Raw genomic sequence first — 16209 nt, forward strand, 5'->3', positions numbered from 1 at the left:
TCCGGGCCCGGTCCCAGGATTGCCCCCTTCCTCCGGGAAATGGAAAACTTTCGATAAGGAGAACCTTCCATATTTCCGAATATGGAAGAATTTAACCTACTCCAACCGGTAAATATTCGCCTTAAGAAGACAATATAAAGGGAATCTAAACCCTAAAGCAAGGGATCGACACTTCAAGACTTAGAGCTTATAGCTAGGCGGCTAGAACTAGAGTTTAGACACGAATCATTGTAGTTCCGGCTTGTTCTATCTAATAAAACATCTCTTCAAGTCTATTTCTCTCAAACACGTACGAAATATATACAAACACTAGCCTTGTCTATCGTTCTGTGGTACTCACAAAGATCCTACAAAAAAAATCCCCTAATAGTTTGGCGCTAGAAGGAGGGGAGTAATCTAAACTACGTGATAATGGTGGTGGATGAGCATGACGAGCTACCCGAAGCTACCCAGAGAGAAGCCGAACTCAAGAGGCAAATCGATGATCTGCAAGGTCAAGTAACCGGGTTGCATCAAACTCGGGAAGAGACCAATCCCGAGCTTTCCTCGGAGTTCCAGATCCTGAGGGAAAAGCTCATAACACTCCAAGCAACTGGAGCAGACCGCCGAGAAGCTCAGTACGCTCGAATCGGAGAATCTAACCCTCCGAGACGAGAACAAAGCCCTTAACGCGACAACCAAAAAGAAGCATCGATTATGGACTCAGGTTCGCCTATGCCGACTCTGGAAACACTCAACTCTGGGACGGGCGCGAACTTCCCAACTACGTCCCCAGAAGGAGACGCATCTACGTGAGAAAAAGGCCAAAGAGGCTAAGGATGCTCAGACCTACGACATGGAGGATAGCGACTCGGAGCCCGAGCCTGATAAGGAAAAATCAGACGGAGAAGCGAGAACATAGTCTCCCATGATCACTCACCTTCACCAGATGTTCTACGATAGGCTCGACGCCATGCAGTCCATGGTAGAGAGACTCCCGGGGGTAGCTCCCCTATTTGGAAGAGCAACCCCGACTCCTACGCCGATACTCCTTTCACGGATGAGATCACCTTGATCGAGATGCCCAGGAAGTTATATTTCCCAGCATAAAGGCGTACGACGGCACCACTGATCCGGACGACCACATCACCCAATACAGACAAACGATACTCGCCGTAGTACTTCCAAAGGGGTCACGTGAAGCTACCATGTGCAAAGGTTTCGGCTCCACCCTGACCGGACCCGCTCTGCAGTGGTACATCAACTTACCCTCCAGGTCCATAGCCTCCTTAGCGGTTCTCAGCGACATATTCGTGGAGCAATTCGCAAGCAGAAGGGACCTGGAGAAAACCTCCGACAGCCTCTACGAAATCCTCCAGTTTCGAGCAGAACCCCTGCGAGGCTACATAGCCCGCTTAAATCAAGAGAAGGTAGCTATCCCCAAATGCAGTATCCCCAACGCTATATCCGCTTTCAAGAGAGGTCTGCTCCCCGACGGAGACCTGTACAAGGAGCTGACCAAATATCAGTGCAAAACCATGGAAGACGTCCTATCTCGAGCCTGGGCGCAGGTCATGTGGAAGGAGGACGTCACCAGCAGGGCCAAAGCGCAGAAAAAGCAATATCCCAAGACGATCAGACCAGACCGAACCGATTTAGACGAGAAACCCTCTCAAAGATCAGCTAGGGACTCCAGAAATCGAAACTGGGGCAGGTACCATACCGGCCGATCGAGAAGCCAAAAAGGGATGGCAGTGGCCACGGGGCCAAACATCTCTCACCTCTCTGTCTCAGTGCCGGAGCTGATCAATGTTCTGAGGCAGATGGGCCATCAGGTCAAGTGGCCTCAGAAGATGAAAGCTCCCGACTCTTTCCGGAACCCTGGCTTTTGGTGCGACTTCCATCGAGACCACGATCACAAAACGGAGGACTGCGTCGCACTAAAGATCGAGGTCAACGAACTGCTTAGGAAAGGGCACCTCAGGGAGTTCCTTTCTGATAAGGCCAAGAGCCATCTAAGCAAAGAGACAACGGGTAAGCCTGTCTCGCCACCGCGACAGGACCGAGTGGTACATGTCATTTCGGGCGGTTCAGAAATTAGCGGCATAAGGCATGCAGCTGCAAAGAAAAGTACTTGGAACCCCAAGCATGGCCTAGAGGCGGCCAAGCCAAAACGTTTGCTCCTAGGAACATACGAGATAAGCTTCACGGACAAGGAGCAGGAGAAAGACCTCACTCCGCATCACAACGCTCTGGTTATCTCGCTCACTGTAGCGAACTGCCTGGTAAGAAGGACACTGGTCGATGATGGAAGCTCCGGCAACATCATCTTCCAGGCCGCATACAAAGACCTAGGGCTGGATGAAGGGGCTCTAACTCAGAGGGTAACCCCCCATATAGAGTTCAACGGGGAAGTCAAACAAACCACCGGAGAGATAACCCTCCCCGTATACGCCGAAGGAATCAACATGTCAACCAACTTCCTCGTGGTTGACTGCGACTCGTCTTACAACATGATTCTAGGACGGCCCTAGATTCACGGAAAGGGGGCAGTCCCCTCGACTCTTCCCCAAATGGTGAAATTTCCTACACCCTGTTGCATAAAGGCAATCAGAGGAGATCAGGAATATTCCCGCTCCTCCTATCAGACCACTCTGAAGGGAAAGACCAAGGTCTTATAGTAATTACAGAAAAAACCTCCGGCTCGTCAAACCGAGGAACCGGAGGTAGAGGAAATGGACGAGGTGCCATTAACCGATGGATATCAGACCCGACATCTCAAGATCGATTTCAAGCTAACCGAAGGATTGAGAAGAAGACTGGTAGACTTCCTCAGGTCTAACTTCGACTGCTTCGCTTGGTCCCATGTAGATATGCCTGGGATCGATCCAGAGATCATCATGCACAAGCTACAGGTATATCCCCTACATCAACCCGTCAGACAAAAGAGACGGAAGTTAGCCCCCAAGAGAGACGTGATCATCAAGTCGAGAGCCTGCTCGGCGCGGGGTTCATTCATGAGGTGCAGTACCCAGAATGGCTAGCCAACGTCGTCATGGTCAAGAAAAAGAACGGGAAGTGGAGAGTCTGCATCGCTTTCACGGACCTCAACAAGTCCTATCTAAAGGACCCCTTCCCGCTACCTCATACTGACAAGCTGGTGGACGCCACCGCGGGGCACCAGTTGATGAGCTTCATAGACGCGTTCTCCGGCTACAATCAGATACTTATGCATTCGGAAGAACAGGAGAAAACATCCTTCATAACGTCCAGAGGGATTTACTGCTACAAGGTCATTCCGTTCGGCCTAAAGAACGCAGGATCGACCTATCAACGGTTGGTCAAAACGATGTTCGCCGACAAAATCGGGAGAACCATAGAGGTCTACATCGATGACATGTTGGTAAAATCCCTGGAAGCGGAAGACCACATATCACAACTGAAGCAAGCCTTCTCCACCCTCAGGAAATATAACATGAAGCTCAACCCGGCTAAATGCTCATTTGGGGTCAGTTCTGGCAAGTTCCTCGGCTACATCGTAACCCACGGGGGCATCGAGGTCAACCCGGAGCAAATCATTGCCATTCATTCAATCCCTTCCCGAAGAACGTCAAGGAGGTTCAAAAGCAAACGGGAAGGATGGCAGCCTTGAGCAGGTTCATCTCCAGACTCTTCGACAAATCTCACGCCTTTTTCGGAACTCTCAAGAATCCGAATGATTTCCGGTGGACGGGAGAATGCGAATCCGCTCTCCAAGAGCTAAAATCGTATCTCACCACTCTTCCTCTCCTGTCCAAACCACTACTCGGTGAAGTCATGCTGCTATATCTAGCGGTCTCCAAACACGCCGTGAGCGCTGGTCTAAGTTGGCGAGGAGGAAAACAAGCAGCAACCAATCTATTATGTAAGCAAGGTTCTCCTAGACGCGGAGACCCGCTATACTCACCTAGAAAAGTTGACCTTAGCCATGGTAGTCGCCGCTCGTAAGCTCCGACCTTACTTTCAGGCTCATCCAATCGTGGTTGTTACCTCCTTCCCTGTAAAGTTGGTCCTTCATAAACCAGAAGTTTCTGCACGCCTAGCCAAATGGACCGTGGAACTAGGGGAGTACGATATAATATTTCGACCCGCCACGGCAATAAAGTCACAGGTCCTGGCAGACTTCATGGCTGAATTCTCCCCTACCTTGCTCCCAGCTCTGGAGCAGGAGGTACGCCTCTGAGGCGAAAGTAAAGGCGAGGGAGAATGGATCCTACACGTTGATGGATCCAGCAACGTCAGAGGAGATGGAGTAGGGATAGTGCTTACCTCGCCAACAGGGAACACAGCCTCAAGGGTAGTGAGGTGCAACTTCAAAGCAACCAACAACGAAAGCGAGTATGAGGCCCTAATCGCAGGCCTAACCCTCGCCCATCAAATGGGGGCAGAGAACATCCATGTCTTCGGCGACTCCCAGCTGATAATCAACCAGGTACAAGGGGAGTACCAAGCAAAAGACGACAGCATGATCCAGTATATGGCGGTCGCTCAGCGACTAATCAAGAAGTTCAAGAGCTGCAAGCTCACTCAAATCCCCTGGGAACAGAATTCACAAGCCGACGCTATGGGTAATCTAGGGTCCGCTCTTGTAACGAATAGCCAGTTGAGTATCCCTTTGCTCGTGCTTCAATGGCCAGTTACCATGGAGGAAGCCCCGTCAGAGGAGGTCTCCGCCGTCGAAGAAGGCAAAACCTGGATGACCCCCCTAATCTGGTACCTGGAGGCCGACATCCTCCCGGAAGACCGTAGCAAGGCTAGAAAGATCAAAAAGCAAACCGCGAGGTATTGTATCTCACAGGAGAAGCTGTACCGGAGATCTTTCTCTGGTCCGTATCTGAGGTGTGTCCCACCCCGAGAGGACGCTAGAATTCTTGTAGAACTACATGAAGGAGATTGTGGATCCCACTCTAGCGGTTGAGCCTGGTGCTCAGAGCCAGAAGGGCCGATTACTATTGGCCCACGATGGCCGCCGACGCCGATAGACAAGCCAAGCACTGCGACCAATGCCAAAGGCACGCCCGGAGAACCTCAAGTCCATAAGCTCACCATGGCCCTTCAGAAAGTGGAGTATGGATATAGTAGGGAAATTTCCTATGGCGCCGGGGCAGAAGGTCTTCCAAGTGGGTCGAAGCAGAAGCGCTCAGCCGCAAAACAGACCTCCAGATCCGTAAGTTCTTGTGGACCAACATAATCACTCGCTTCGGCGTCCCCCACGAGATCGTCACAGAAAATGGACCCCAGTTCACGAGCCACAACTTCAAGGAGTTCTGCAAGGACTGGGGCATAAAACTAACTTTCGCCATACCCCGACAGCCCCAGTCTAACGGACCAGCGGAGTCCACGAACAAAACAGTGGTCAACATGCTTGAAAAGCGACTGGAGGGCTCTCACGGGAAGTGGGCGGAGTAACTACACGGAGTCCTCTAGGCTTACCAGACCACTCCTAAAACAACAACAGGGGAAACCCTCTACTCGCTAGTCTACGGCTCTGAGACCATTGTACCTACAGAGATGCACATAAGAACTACGGTCTCCGGATCTACCTCTCAGGAGGAGAATAACGAGCTGATGGCGCTAAGCCTCGACCTGCTCGACGAGAAGAGAGAGGCCGCTCGACTGAGAAACTGGTCCTACCAGCAAGACGTCGCCAGGACGTACAACAAGAAAGTCATAACCAGAACCTTCCAGTAAGGAGACTGGGTTCTACGACGAGCAGAAAAAACAACGGGGAAACTCACCTCAAGGTGGGAAGGAACCTATAAGGTCATCGAGGTGCGGAGAGCAGGCGCCTACAGGCTGCAAGATAGCAAAGGTAAAATACAACCCAACTGCTGGAACGCCCTGCAGTTGGGTTGTATTTTACCTTTGCTATCTTGCAGCCTGTAGGCTCCTGCTCTCCGCACCTCGATGACCTTATAGGGTTCTTCCCACCCTGGGGTGAGTTTTTCCGTTGTTTTTTCTGCTCGTCGTAGAACCCAGTCCCCTTGCTGGAAGGTTCTGGTTCTGGTGCATTTTCTTGTTTGATTGATGCATGGCTGGTCGAGTCAACTTTTACTTAGACCAAATCGGGGGTGTTACATGAATGCTAATTGTTTCTACCGTGGCGGTGGTACTCTCTTGAGTCGGAATGACTTCGTCAGAACAAGTGAATTCGTTGTTGAGGATGAATTTTTTGTGTTGGGTTCCATTTCATTCTGACAGATCTTTGATCGGGCTCTTGAATATATCTTTTTATATCTCTCCACAGATGGCGCCAAATTATCAGAAACTTAATAAAGATAGAGTAAGGTTTAGAGAAACGGTTGGAAAGGTCTCTATGAGTAGATCTCTAAGATAGTTTGCACGAACTGGACTGATATCTATACAATATTAAAAGGGATATATGAGCTCCATTGAGCCTATCCACGTCAGCCAATTAAATCAACCAATGATAGAAGAGTATGCTGCCACGTCACCATAGATTTGTCGTATGAAAAGAGACTCTGAGCTTTTTGTTTTGTCTCCTAAATATTTATCATGGACCAAGTCGAGCCCAATTCCGAAAACCCAATCTCAAATGCATCGATTGAATCTGTCGTTTCCACTTCGTCTTCTACATCTCAGTTCCGTAATCGTCGTTACCACCACCACCACCTGATCAATCTGAGCTCTTTAATCCCTCCTTGATAACGTTTCACCTCACTTTGATATTCCTATAAATCGCTTCGTCTAAACCTAAAACCACCCGAAATCCAAAACATCCACTGAAAAGAACAGCTATGGCCTTTAAATCCACCGGAAAGTCTCCCGCCGCCGTTTATTTCAAGGACCAGCAGAATCTGAGCTACAATTTCGGTTGAACCGTTTCTGGGAGGCTAGATACATTGCAAATGGTGGGAGCTTTATTGGGTTAGAGCTACTCCTCATCAACAAAGAGGTTTGAGTGCTTATTGTGTTGTGCCAACGTGTTTACACTCCTGGCCTTTGTATTTTCTTTGTTTTGAATTTTCAGAGTACTTGGATGAATCGATGTTAATACCAAAGAACACTTCTGTTCTAATTCATCAAGTCCCAGGACGGCCTCGCGTCAGACTTATCACTGCACAAGAGTACGTTCTCACATATCTTTTGATTCCATCTGCTTTGTTCTCTTATTTAGCTATTTTATTGTAAGCTCAACAAAAATATGTTTAACTAAACATAAGTTGAAAGTGTGGCTATTGGTTAGAAGAAACACCTGGATTTTCATGTTAAATAATGCAATTATCTGAACGTTGCAGGCCTAGAATCGAGAATAAAGTGGAACATGTTCAAGCTGAAACCAGCAATTCTCATGTTGCTCTGCCGCCTGCAGCAAAATATGTAAGTTGATTACAGTGAACATTTATATTGGCGTTGAGTGCACCCATTTTGACCCATTTTATAGCTAGAAAATTACTAATTTTCACCCATTTTCACATTCTAGATTGAATATGAGTTCGGGAATGATTTTTACTTCATCCCTGCTGTCCAAGGTGCACAGCATAATAATCCATGTCACATGTCATGTTCTTCCACCAGCAGAAGAGAAAGTATATGAAGAAAGTTAACTTCAGGCCTCGATTGACACCCCGGCACTTGACTGGCAGAGGTAAGCCATCTTTGACAAATGGTGGACGTGAAAATGTTGATGTTTTTAGACATTTATCAACCCTTTTATTCTTATTAGATTTAATAGGCAATGTCAAGATAATTTTGGGGCAGGGAGAGGTTACATATAGGGCACGAATGTGGTTTTGGTAATCTCCGTATTCTTTATTATTATATTCTACAATGTTTTCATTAGCTTTTGTTTTGTTTTATTTGCATCAAGTTTTAAGATACTGAGATTCGTTTGTTTACTTGACTGGAATGGAAAGTAAAACTCCACCTCCGGGGTATATTTGCCATCGTTGTAATGTCGCTGGTATGTCAGCTTTGTTTAGAGTTACTTTAATTTTCTTACACTTTAGTAAATAGATAAAAGGTACTAAGATAATTTTTATTCACTGTATCAGGACATTGTATTCATCATTGCCCCACAAATGGTGACTCTAATTACAATGTTAAAAGAGTTAAACCACCTACTGGTATCCCCAAGTCCATGTTGGTGGCTCTTATTCATTGCCAAGTGGTGCAGTTGCAGCTCTTAAACCAAAAGAGAAAGTTGTGTTTAGTCAGTATGTGAATGTTGTTATTTGGTCATATATTGAGTATAACTTAACTGCTTATGTGTCTTCAATGTATTCAGGGATGCTTTTGACAAGGAAATAGAGGGATTGCCTTCCACAACACGCTCTGTAGGAGAATTTACAAGCAGATGTTGTTTCCAGAGCTTCTGTGTGACAAGTGTAAGTACTCATAATTTGTTAAAAGTAATTCTCTTTAGATTGATCATAATTATATTCTTCATTTAATAAGTTATGTTGCTTTTGGTTGGTCATACAGTTTCGGTATATGTTCTTTCTCTCAATTTTCGTGAATTCTTAAACCACAAAAAGCAAGGAGTAACTGGAGTCGAGGAAATGCTTAGTCATGTGATATAGAGTTCTTCTATACAATAGATAGTGAACATCACTAAAACCAATGCAAGTATTTTGGATTTTTTTAAGGGTTATAGTTCTTTTATGTTTAGTTAAAGTGATCCATCTGAATCTATATATGATTGAACGTTGATGAATCTGATTCGTGCAACTCTCTATCATTTTATAGTTTCTCATATTTACTATCTATGTCCCACGAAGCCACGATATACATGAGATCAGTAACAAAACGCTTCATTCATGGAGAAGGTTTTAGTATGCAACAGTATATTCAGGTTTGTTGTGTTGCTTTACTAAATTTCTTAAATTTGATTTAACAAAGGAATGAAGAAACTGAGAAAAAGAGTTGATATTGTACCAACTAATACATTTTAAGTTAGTACTATATATTTTAAAATTTAATCAGTCAATATTTGTAGAAAAACTCCATCTAATTTTCATATATGAGAAAGACATATTATCACATCATATCTAACTTTTAGACATGTAATAAAAATTAGTATTATAACCCAGAAATTAAATAATATTGTCTTCTCTTTAAGTGTGGATTTTAGAGATTCATCCCTTCTCAGGAAGTAACGCAAAAGATGGGACGTTTTGAACTCTCTCATAATAATTGTAAACATCAACACATAGATTCTAAGAACCTATTCTCTAATATCATTTAATAAGTACTTAATTGTTAGTAAAATGACACCATCCCCCTATATATTAAAAGAGAAGTCACTTTAGTGATTTTTGCTGACGTGCCGCTCATAGGTGAAGTTTCAATTTAATTGTTATAATTTGATTGGTCGATTGTTTTTAATTTTTATTTATTTAATTTAGATCTAAAAATTTAAGGTAAGTCTAAAATTATTTAATACCACTTGCCATATAATCTAAAGAATATTACAAATAACAATTTATGGAAACCAATTCTCGAAATTATAGAAAGATTAATAATGTTTTATTTATCACTTTCAATATTTATAAACTATAAAATATAATGAACGAAATTTTATATAAGATAATTATAATAGTTTTATACTCTACTTGATGAATTGTATTCGAATATAATAACTATTTTAAATATAACAAAACCCAAACATGTTTATTAATATTATTTTTAAATTATTTATCGTTGTTTAAACAATAAATTTATCAGAATTTTAAAATAACTTATGAATAGTTTAAATGTAAGTTACCATATTTTTTTTTGCAAAGTAACTTATGAATATTTTTTTTCTTGCGCAAGTTGCAAAGTAACTTATGAATAATTTAAATGTAAGTTACCTTATTTATTTTAAACATTTCTTGCCCAAGTTATTATCACATTTATTAAAATTTTAAATGTCAATTTACCTTAATGTTTCTAAATTCTTAATTCGTTTGTAATGACTTACCTTATTACAATATAAAATTTCCGGTGAAATAGTTAATAGGGGGATAATTTTCTTTAATCTATTTCAATATTTATTGTAAAAAATAAATATAGCAACGTCATTTATTTTTGAAAGGTCGACAATATAAAGTTGCCTTATTGAGAATAAGCATTTCTTGCGCAAGTTAGTATCACATTAATTCGACTTTTAAATCTTTCTAAATTGTTAATTCATTTTTAATGACTTACCTTGTTTTAAATATGCATTACTTGCGCAAGTTCTTATATATATTAAATGCAAACCAGTTTATGACAATGTAGAGTTAATATCTTTCTTTAATCTATTTCAATATTTATTTCGGAAAATAAATATTCAAACGTCATTTATTATGAAAAGTCGACTATATATAAAGATACTCCCAAGGTTCTTACATACAATACAATATAGTGTTGTGAAGATATCAAATTTTTAAAAACAGTATGGCAATAGTTCAAGCTCCCAAAAACCGAGTGTCTTTTATCAGGCAATTAAAACCATGTAAAGATACATGACGTATTGAGGTTATGATTATTCACTTGTGGAGAAATTACAACAAAGATTCCGGGAACACCATCGAAATGGTTTTCGTTGATAAAGAAGTAAGTAGATTACTACATTTTTTACAACTCATAATTGTCTTTAGTCTTTTGTTCTCAATCCAACGCATATAACTTCATCTCATCTTCGTGTAGGGGAGAAGAATTCATGCTTCAGTTGGTGAACAGCTCATCAAACAATTTGAAGGAAAACTAACCGAGGGCGATGTGAAGGTCGTCCAGTTATTCAAATTGTACGATGCTATTGGTGATTATCGGACAACCGCGCATCTGTACAAAATTGGCTTTTTTCAAACAAATTTTGTTGGAACAATTGATGAATTTCCGAGTAAAGTTCCGGAGAAGTATTTTGCGGATGCGCGGTATGTCAATTTAATATTTCGACTATTTCAATTTAATATTTCGACTATTTTGCGGATGCGCGGTATACCTTCACAGCTTACGAATCAAGTATTTCGACTATTTCGATGACAGTATGTCAATTTAATATTATTTTCTGTTCAATAAAATTTAGAAACTTATAGATCTATCAAATAATGTTAACCCGTCCAATTGCTTACAAAATTTAAGAAATTTTGTGCAGGTTTCTAATGGATTTTGTTTTCTTTATCGAGAATTGTACTTCATAATTTATATTATTTATGGATAATATTTTCAATTTTATTATATTTTCTTTTAATATGTCTACATAAATTTTTCATTATTATTTATGTAAAACTAATATTATTCACCTAAAATAAAAAATCACAACACATATACAATACAATTCTAATTAATGATAATATAAAATCTGTTAATTCTAAAACTATGCACTATTTATTCCGTATTTTGAAAGAGGAGTCATTTTAGTGATTTCTGGTGACATGTCGCTCATAGGTGAAGTTTCAAGAAATTGTTATAATTTGATTGGTCGATTGTTCTTAATTTTTATTTATTTAATTTAGATCTACAAATTTAAGGTAAGTCTAAAATCATTTAACATCACGTGACATATAATCTAAAGAATATTACAAATAACAATTTATGGAAACTAATTCTCTAAATTAAGAAAGATTAATAATGTTTTATTTATTACTTTCAATATTTATAAACTATAAAATATAATGAACGAAATTTGATATAAGATAATTATAATAGTTTTATACTCTACTTGATGAATTGTATTCGAATATAGTTATATAATAACTATTTTAAATATAACAAAATCCAAACATGTTTATTAATATTATTTTTAAATTATTTATCGTTGTTTAAAGAATAAATTTATCAGAATTTTAAAATAAGTTATAAAATGTTATAAATTATTTATAAAAATGTAAACCTACTACATATTGATTGAGAAGTCATATAAGTGATTTTTTTATTACGTGTCGATTATAAATGAACTCTTCAAATTGTTATAATTTGATTGGCCGATGATTTGAGGATTTTATTTATTATAGTTATATCTAAAAGGAAAGGATAATTCAATTACCACTTTTCAAATAATCTACATAATTTTAGAAATAATTATTTATGGTAACTAATTGTTGAAACTATGAAAGAGTAATAATGTGATAAAATTTTTATATATTTATAAATTACATAAAATAAGAAACAAAAATGTTTATTTGAATTGATATAATGATTTTATATACGTATAGAAAGCTTTATATTTGTATATAAAGTATCATAATAACTATTAATGTCTAATAAATTTCATGCATGCTTTATAAATCATTTATAAAATTATAAATAAATTTATAAAATTATTTATATTGGCTTATCATATGTTTTAAATTATAATAAGAGGTTCTATATGTTCTTTGGGAAGGTGAGTTATATCATCATTTTTTTTTCTTCAGCTCTTTTCCTATTGCACATGTCGTTTTCTGATTTGACATGTGTAAGTTGCAAAGTAACTTTTGAATAGTTTAAATGTAAGTTATTTTATTTATTTTAAATATTTCTTGCCCAAGTTATTATTACATTTATTGAAATTTTAAATGCCAATTTACCTTAATGTTTCTAAATTCTTAATTCGTTTGTAATGACTTACCTTATTACAATATAAAATCCCTCTTGAAATTTTCTTCTTAAACAAAAATTATTTTGGGACGTTGCAATTATACATATATACAATAACTGATTCTTGATACTGAAATTATTTTGTGCCCTTTCGTCCATGTCAAATATTGAGTACCAGCTTTTCTCCATGACTGATGCTTTCTCGCAAAGATGGTGGTATTAAAATGTAAAATCCGTTACATCTAAAACTATACACTATTTATTCTATATTTTGAATTTTGTTATGCCCGCACAGGGTGCGGGCCGGTCACCTAGTTTGATTATAAAACCAAAATATGAATCAATTTTAATTAACAATTTATTTTTACGAGAAACCAAATATATAAGATAAAAAGGTTTTGATAAAAAAACGATAAAAAAAAGTAATTTGACCATAACTTAAGTTTAATTAAGTTTTATTCATTTCAGTTTTTCTCACTATTCCATACGTATATTTCGGATTTTTTCAATAAACTTTGATTTTTAATCATAGTTTATAATTTTATATTATGATCATAATATGTATGTATTATTATCAACTATAAAGATATTTGTTCAAATCCGGGTGTAGCCCGGGAAAAACTCTAGTATTATTTAAAGTGAATCCAAAATACACAAAGAACAAAGCAAAAGAGAACTCTATCTCTCAAGAAAGTCAATCTCCCAAAAGATATTTGTAAACGATCTTAGCTTTTCCTTTTATGCTGATCAGCTCCCCCCCCCCCCCCCCCCAACTACTCTGTCTATCTAGGGTGTATGTGTCGTGCCTAACTCCTGAAATCTTGGCATGTTTCGTAACTGCTTGAGCACGAGATGACTGGGTCTTTAGACGTTATCTGTACATTTAGAGCTCGCTACCTCAAGCTACGAGATATCTCTTTGGGCCGGAATTTCCGGGCTTCGCCGTTCACTCCATTGCGCTTTGGGCTTTTGTCGGACTGGATATATTTAATAAATCCTGCTCCAGCACTATGTAGCTACACAGGGACTCTTCCTTATGTTGTAGGATCTGATCCATATCGTCAATCGTTTCTCCAAGTATGACTTCTTTCAAACTTCTCAACAGAAAGATTAGTTAGAGCTGCAAATGAGTGAATTGAGTCATTGGGAAGGTTGAGTAACCATTGGAATTCAGGTCTAATGCAAGTTGAACCCTTTGCACATATTGGCCTCTCATTGCTCCTTCTAGATTTTGCTATATTAAGTATCATCTACATGTATTAGGCAATGTGATTTTCTTGATTATTGCATAATACATATTCATATTCTTGATTAAATAAGTCTCATTGCGTAGGAATCCATAGCGCCTCTCCTGATAGGCAGAGAGCTACGCTAATAAGTTGTTCAATCAGCGCATTCACAACCTCAAATATGTTGGAGAAAACTACATCTAGGTAGGCAGTCTCCACTGACTTCTTAATTGTTGATGCCTCCAGTCTCGTCATCTTTACATTCAGTATGTTTCCGCAGTTTGCATTTGGGAATTTTTTTTTTATCTATGATTTGTTCCATGTTTCTTATGGGATTAAAGAGGATGTTGTTCTCTGCTCCAGTGAGAGTATTTGGGGTTTGCATTTGTCAAAATTGATTTCGAATTATCCGCCAGTTTCTGCCGGTTGTAATGTCTTATGTTTTTAATGGTTTTAGCTTTTTGTTTAGCTTATTTTTGTCCATTTATATTACATTTAGAAGCGTATATTGCATTTGCATGTTTATTTTCATCTACAGATATTGGAGCGATTCCTTTCGAATTTTGCAGCATTTTGAACAGATGTATGTCAAAAAACCGGAACAAGACACAACAAAGTAAGATGGGAGAGAATCATACTAGAATGAGCAGGAATGGCACCCCTGCCGCTAGCAACAACGAATTTTAGGATTTAGAGACACAAAAATGACAGTTTTTATCCACTAGTATCTTACAAGGAAACCATTACAATCGTGTTACACAGCTCTTACACTTCATGGATCATATCCGTTTAGTATCGTCGAGTATCTTTAAAATGTCTTCTCCACAGTTCATTGGATCTTCGTATACCTAGTTAATAACATTTAACTCACCATTACAATCTTCAGTTCAATTATCAAATCATGAATTAATATTTCAAATTTCTAACAACTTGAACCATATTAACATCTCATCCATCAACTTAGAACATTACGTTATAAAGAATTGAAACTTTTTATCTTTGTATGTAGTTGCTTAAGCAAGGTCGTCCTTTTTAAAGCCAGTTTACAAAAAAAAAAAAAAGGTCGTCCTTTTTCTTTTTGTGCACAACTTAAGCAAGGTCGTCAAATCATTAAAGTTTAAAAGTAAAAAGAAAACTGAAAGGCAACATCTTAGAGGGGAAGAAAAGTACCAAATCCAAATCGCTGCGTGGGGAGTACAACGTCAGATTCTTATTTGAAAACTTAATCTTTTCTATTTCTTTTACTAACATACAAATTGCAATTACTTTTTTTCGTGACGGGAATGCCATACTAAAGAATTTGTACAATAAAACAATAATACTTTCAATTTTTAATCTGTGTCTGTGACATCACTAAAACAAACAGCTTAATTATAAGGTTGGTTGAAAAAACTAGAGATCAGTTTTACTCAAAATTCTAGAGATCAACTTTGTGGAATTTAAAGAGAAGTATATTTTTATCACACAAATATAATATTTTTGTTTTTATACAATATTCCCGGACTATAAGCGAGCTTTTCACAACTTGTATTATTCTCAAATATAGCCTTGCATTCAAATTCAGATTCAACAGAATAGTCATCTAACAGATGAGTATAAATGCATTTCCTTAACGTCGAAACAATTATCTTTATTCTTTTAAAAGGGATACTAAGTGTAACTTTAGAGTATACAAGATTACATTATACATATAAAAGAAGTAAACATAAATGCTATTTCTAAATTCAAAGTCTGATGCTGGAAAGCTGAAGGCAAAAAATACAACAACTTTGGTTTGGCGGACTTTGCGATCTTTATTGCTCGACGGGAGAAAAGGAGAATTAAAAAGCAAAACCACCGGTCCAAAGATAAAGAAATTACAATATTAAAACCAAAATAATTGAAAATAAGGAAATGAGAGTAGAAAATTGAGTCAGACCAACATCTCATAACTTACTCGTTAAGTCAGCCTCTCTCTCAAATCTTAAGTTGGGATCGACTTGGACTCTCTTTCAGTTTCACTTTTGTTTTTCTAAATATACTTTTTTAAAAAAAAATTTCTTAATTCTTAATCATTGCTTATGCATTTTTACAATCATATTTCTTGTTTAAAAACGTATTCCATCCAGACATTGTTATCTCACATGTTATCTCGCATGCGAAATTGTATGGACCAAGAATTGTCTGATTCCAAGATGATTTATTCTTACATTTATGATATATGTTCGATTCATAGCCTAGCCGTATATATACGTTTTCTTTTCCACCTATATTTGTATAAAAAAGGGTTTTTGGATCTATAAACTTTTTGCACGTAAAGAATTTCGGTTACATTTTTGTTGTACATTTATCTTTAAACAAGAAAAGTTATTCCGACATTAGTATATCTTTCACATGCTAGAGAAAACAAAACTGATCCCATTATATCTTGTATATATTTATATATATGCATGCTTCAGCTATCGACGGGTCAAGT

The 16209-nt window shown here is 38.4% G+C and overlaps 1 protein-coding gene across 1 annotated transcript; it reads left to right on the forward strand.

Moving 5' to 3' along the window:
- Window positions 1–1187: 1187 nt before the first annotated feature.
- Window positions 1188–2513, forward strand: LOC125578962. The gene has a single exon (XM_048742121.1). It carries the CDS (start codon window positions 1188–1190, stop codon window positions 2511–2513), a length of 1326 nt encoding a protein of 441 aa, XP_048598078.1.
- The last annotated feature ends 13696 nt before the right edge of the window (window positions 2514–16209 follow it).

Source organism: Brassica napus, chromosome A10, assembly GCF_020379485.1.
Source record: "Brassica napus cultivar Da-Ae chromosome A10, Da-Ae, whole genome shotgun sequence".
Classification (NCBI taxonomy): domain Eukaryota; kingdom Viridiplantae; phylum Streptophyta; class Magnoliopsida; order Brassicales; family Brassicaceae; genus Brassica; species Brassica napus.

Coding starts and splice junctions, on each gene's coding strand:
- LOC125578962 (XM_048742121.1), top strand. CDS start 1,188: ATGTGCAAAGGTTTCGGCTCCACCCTGACCGGACCCGCTCTGCAGTGG.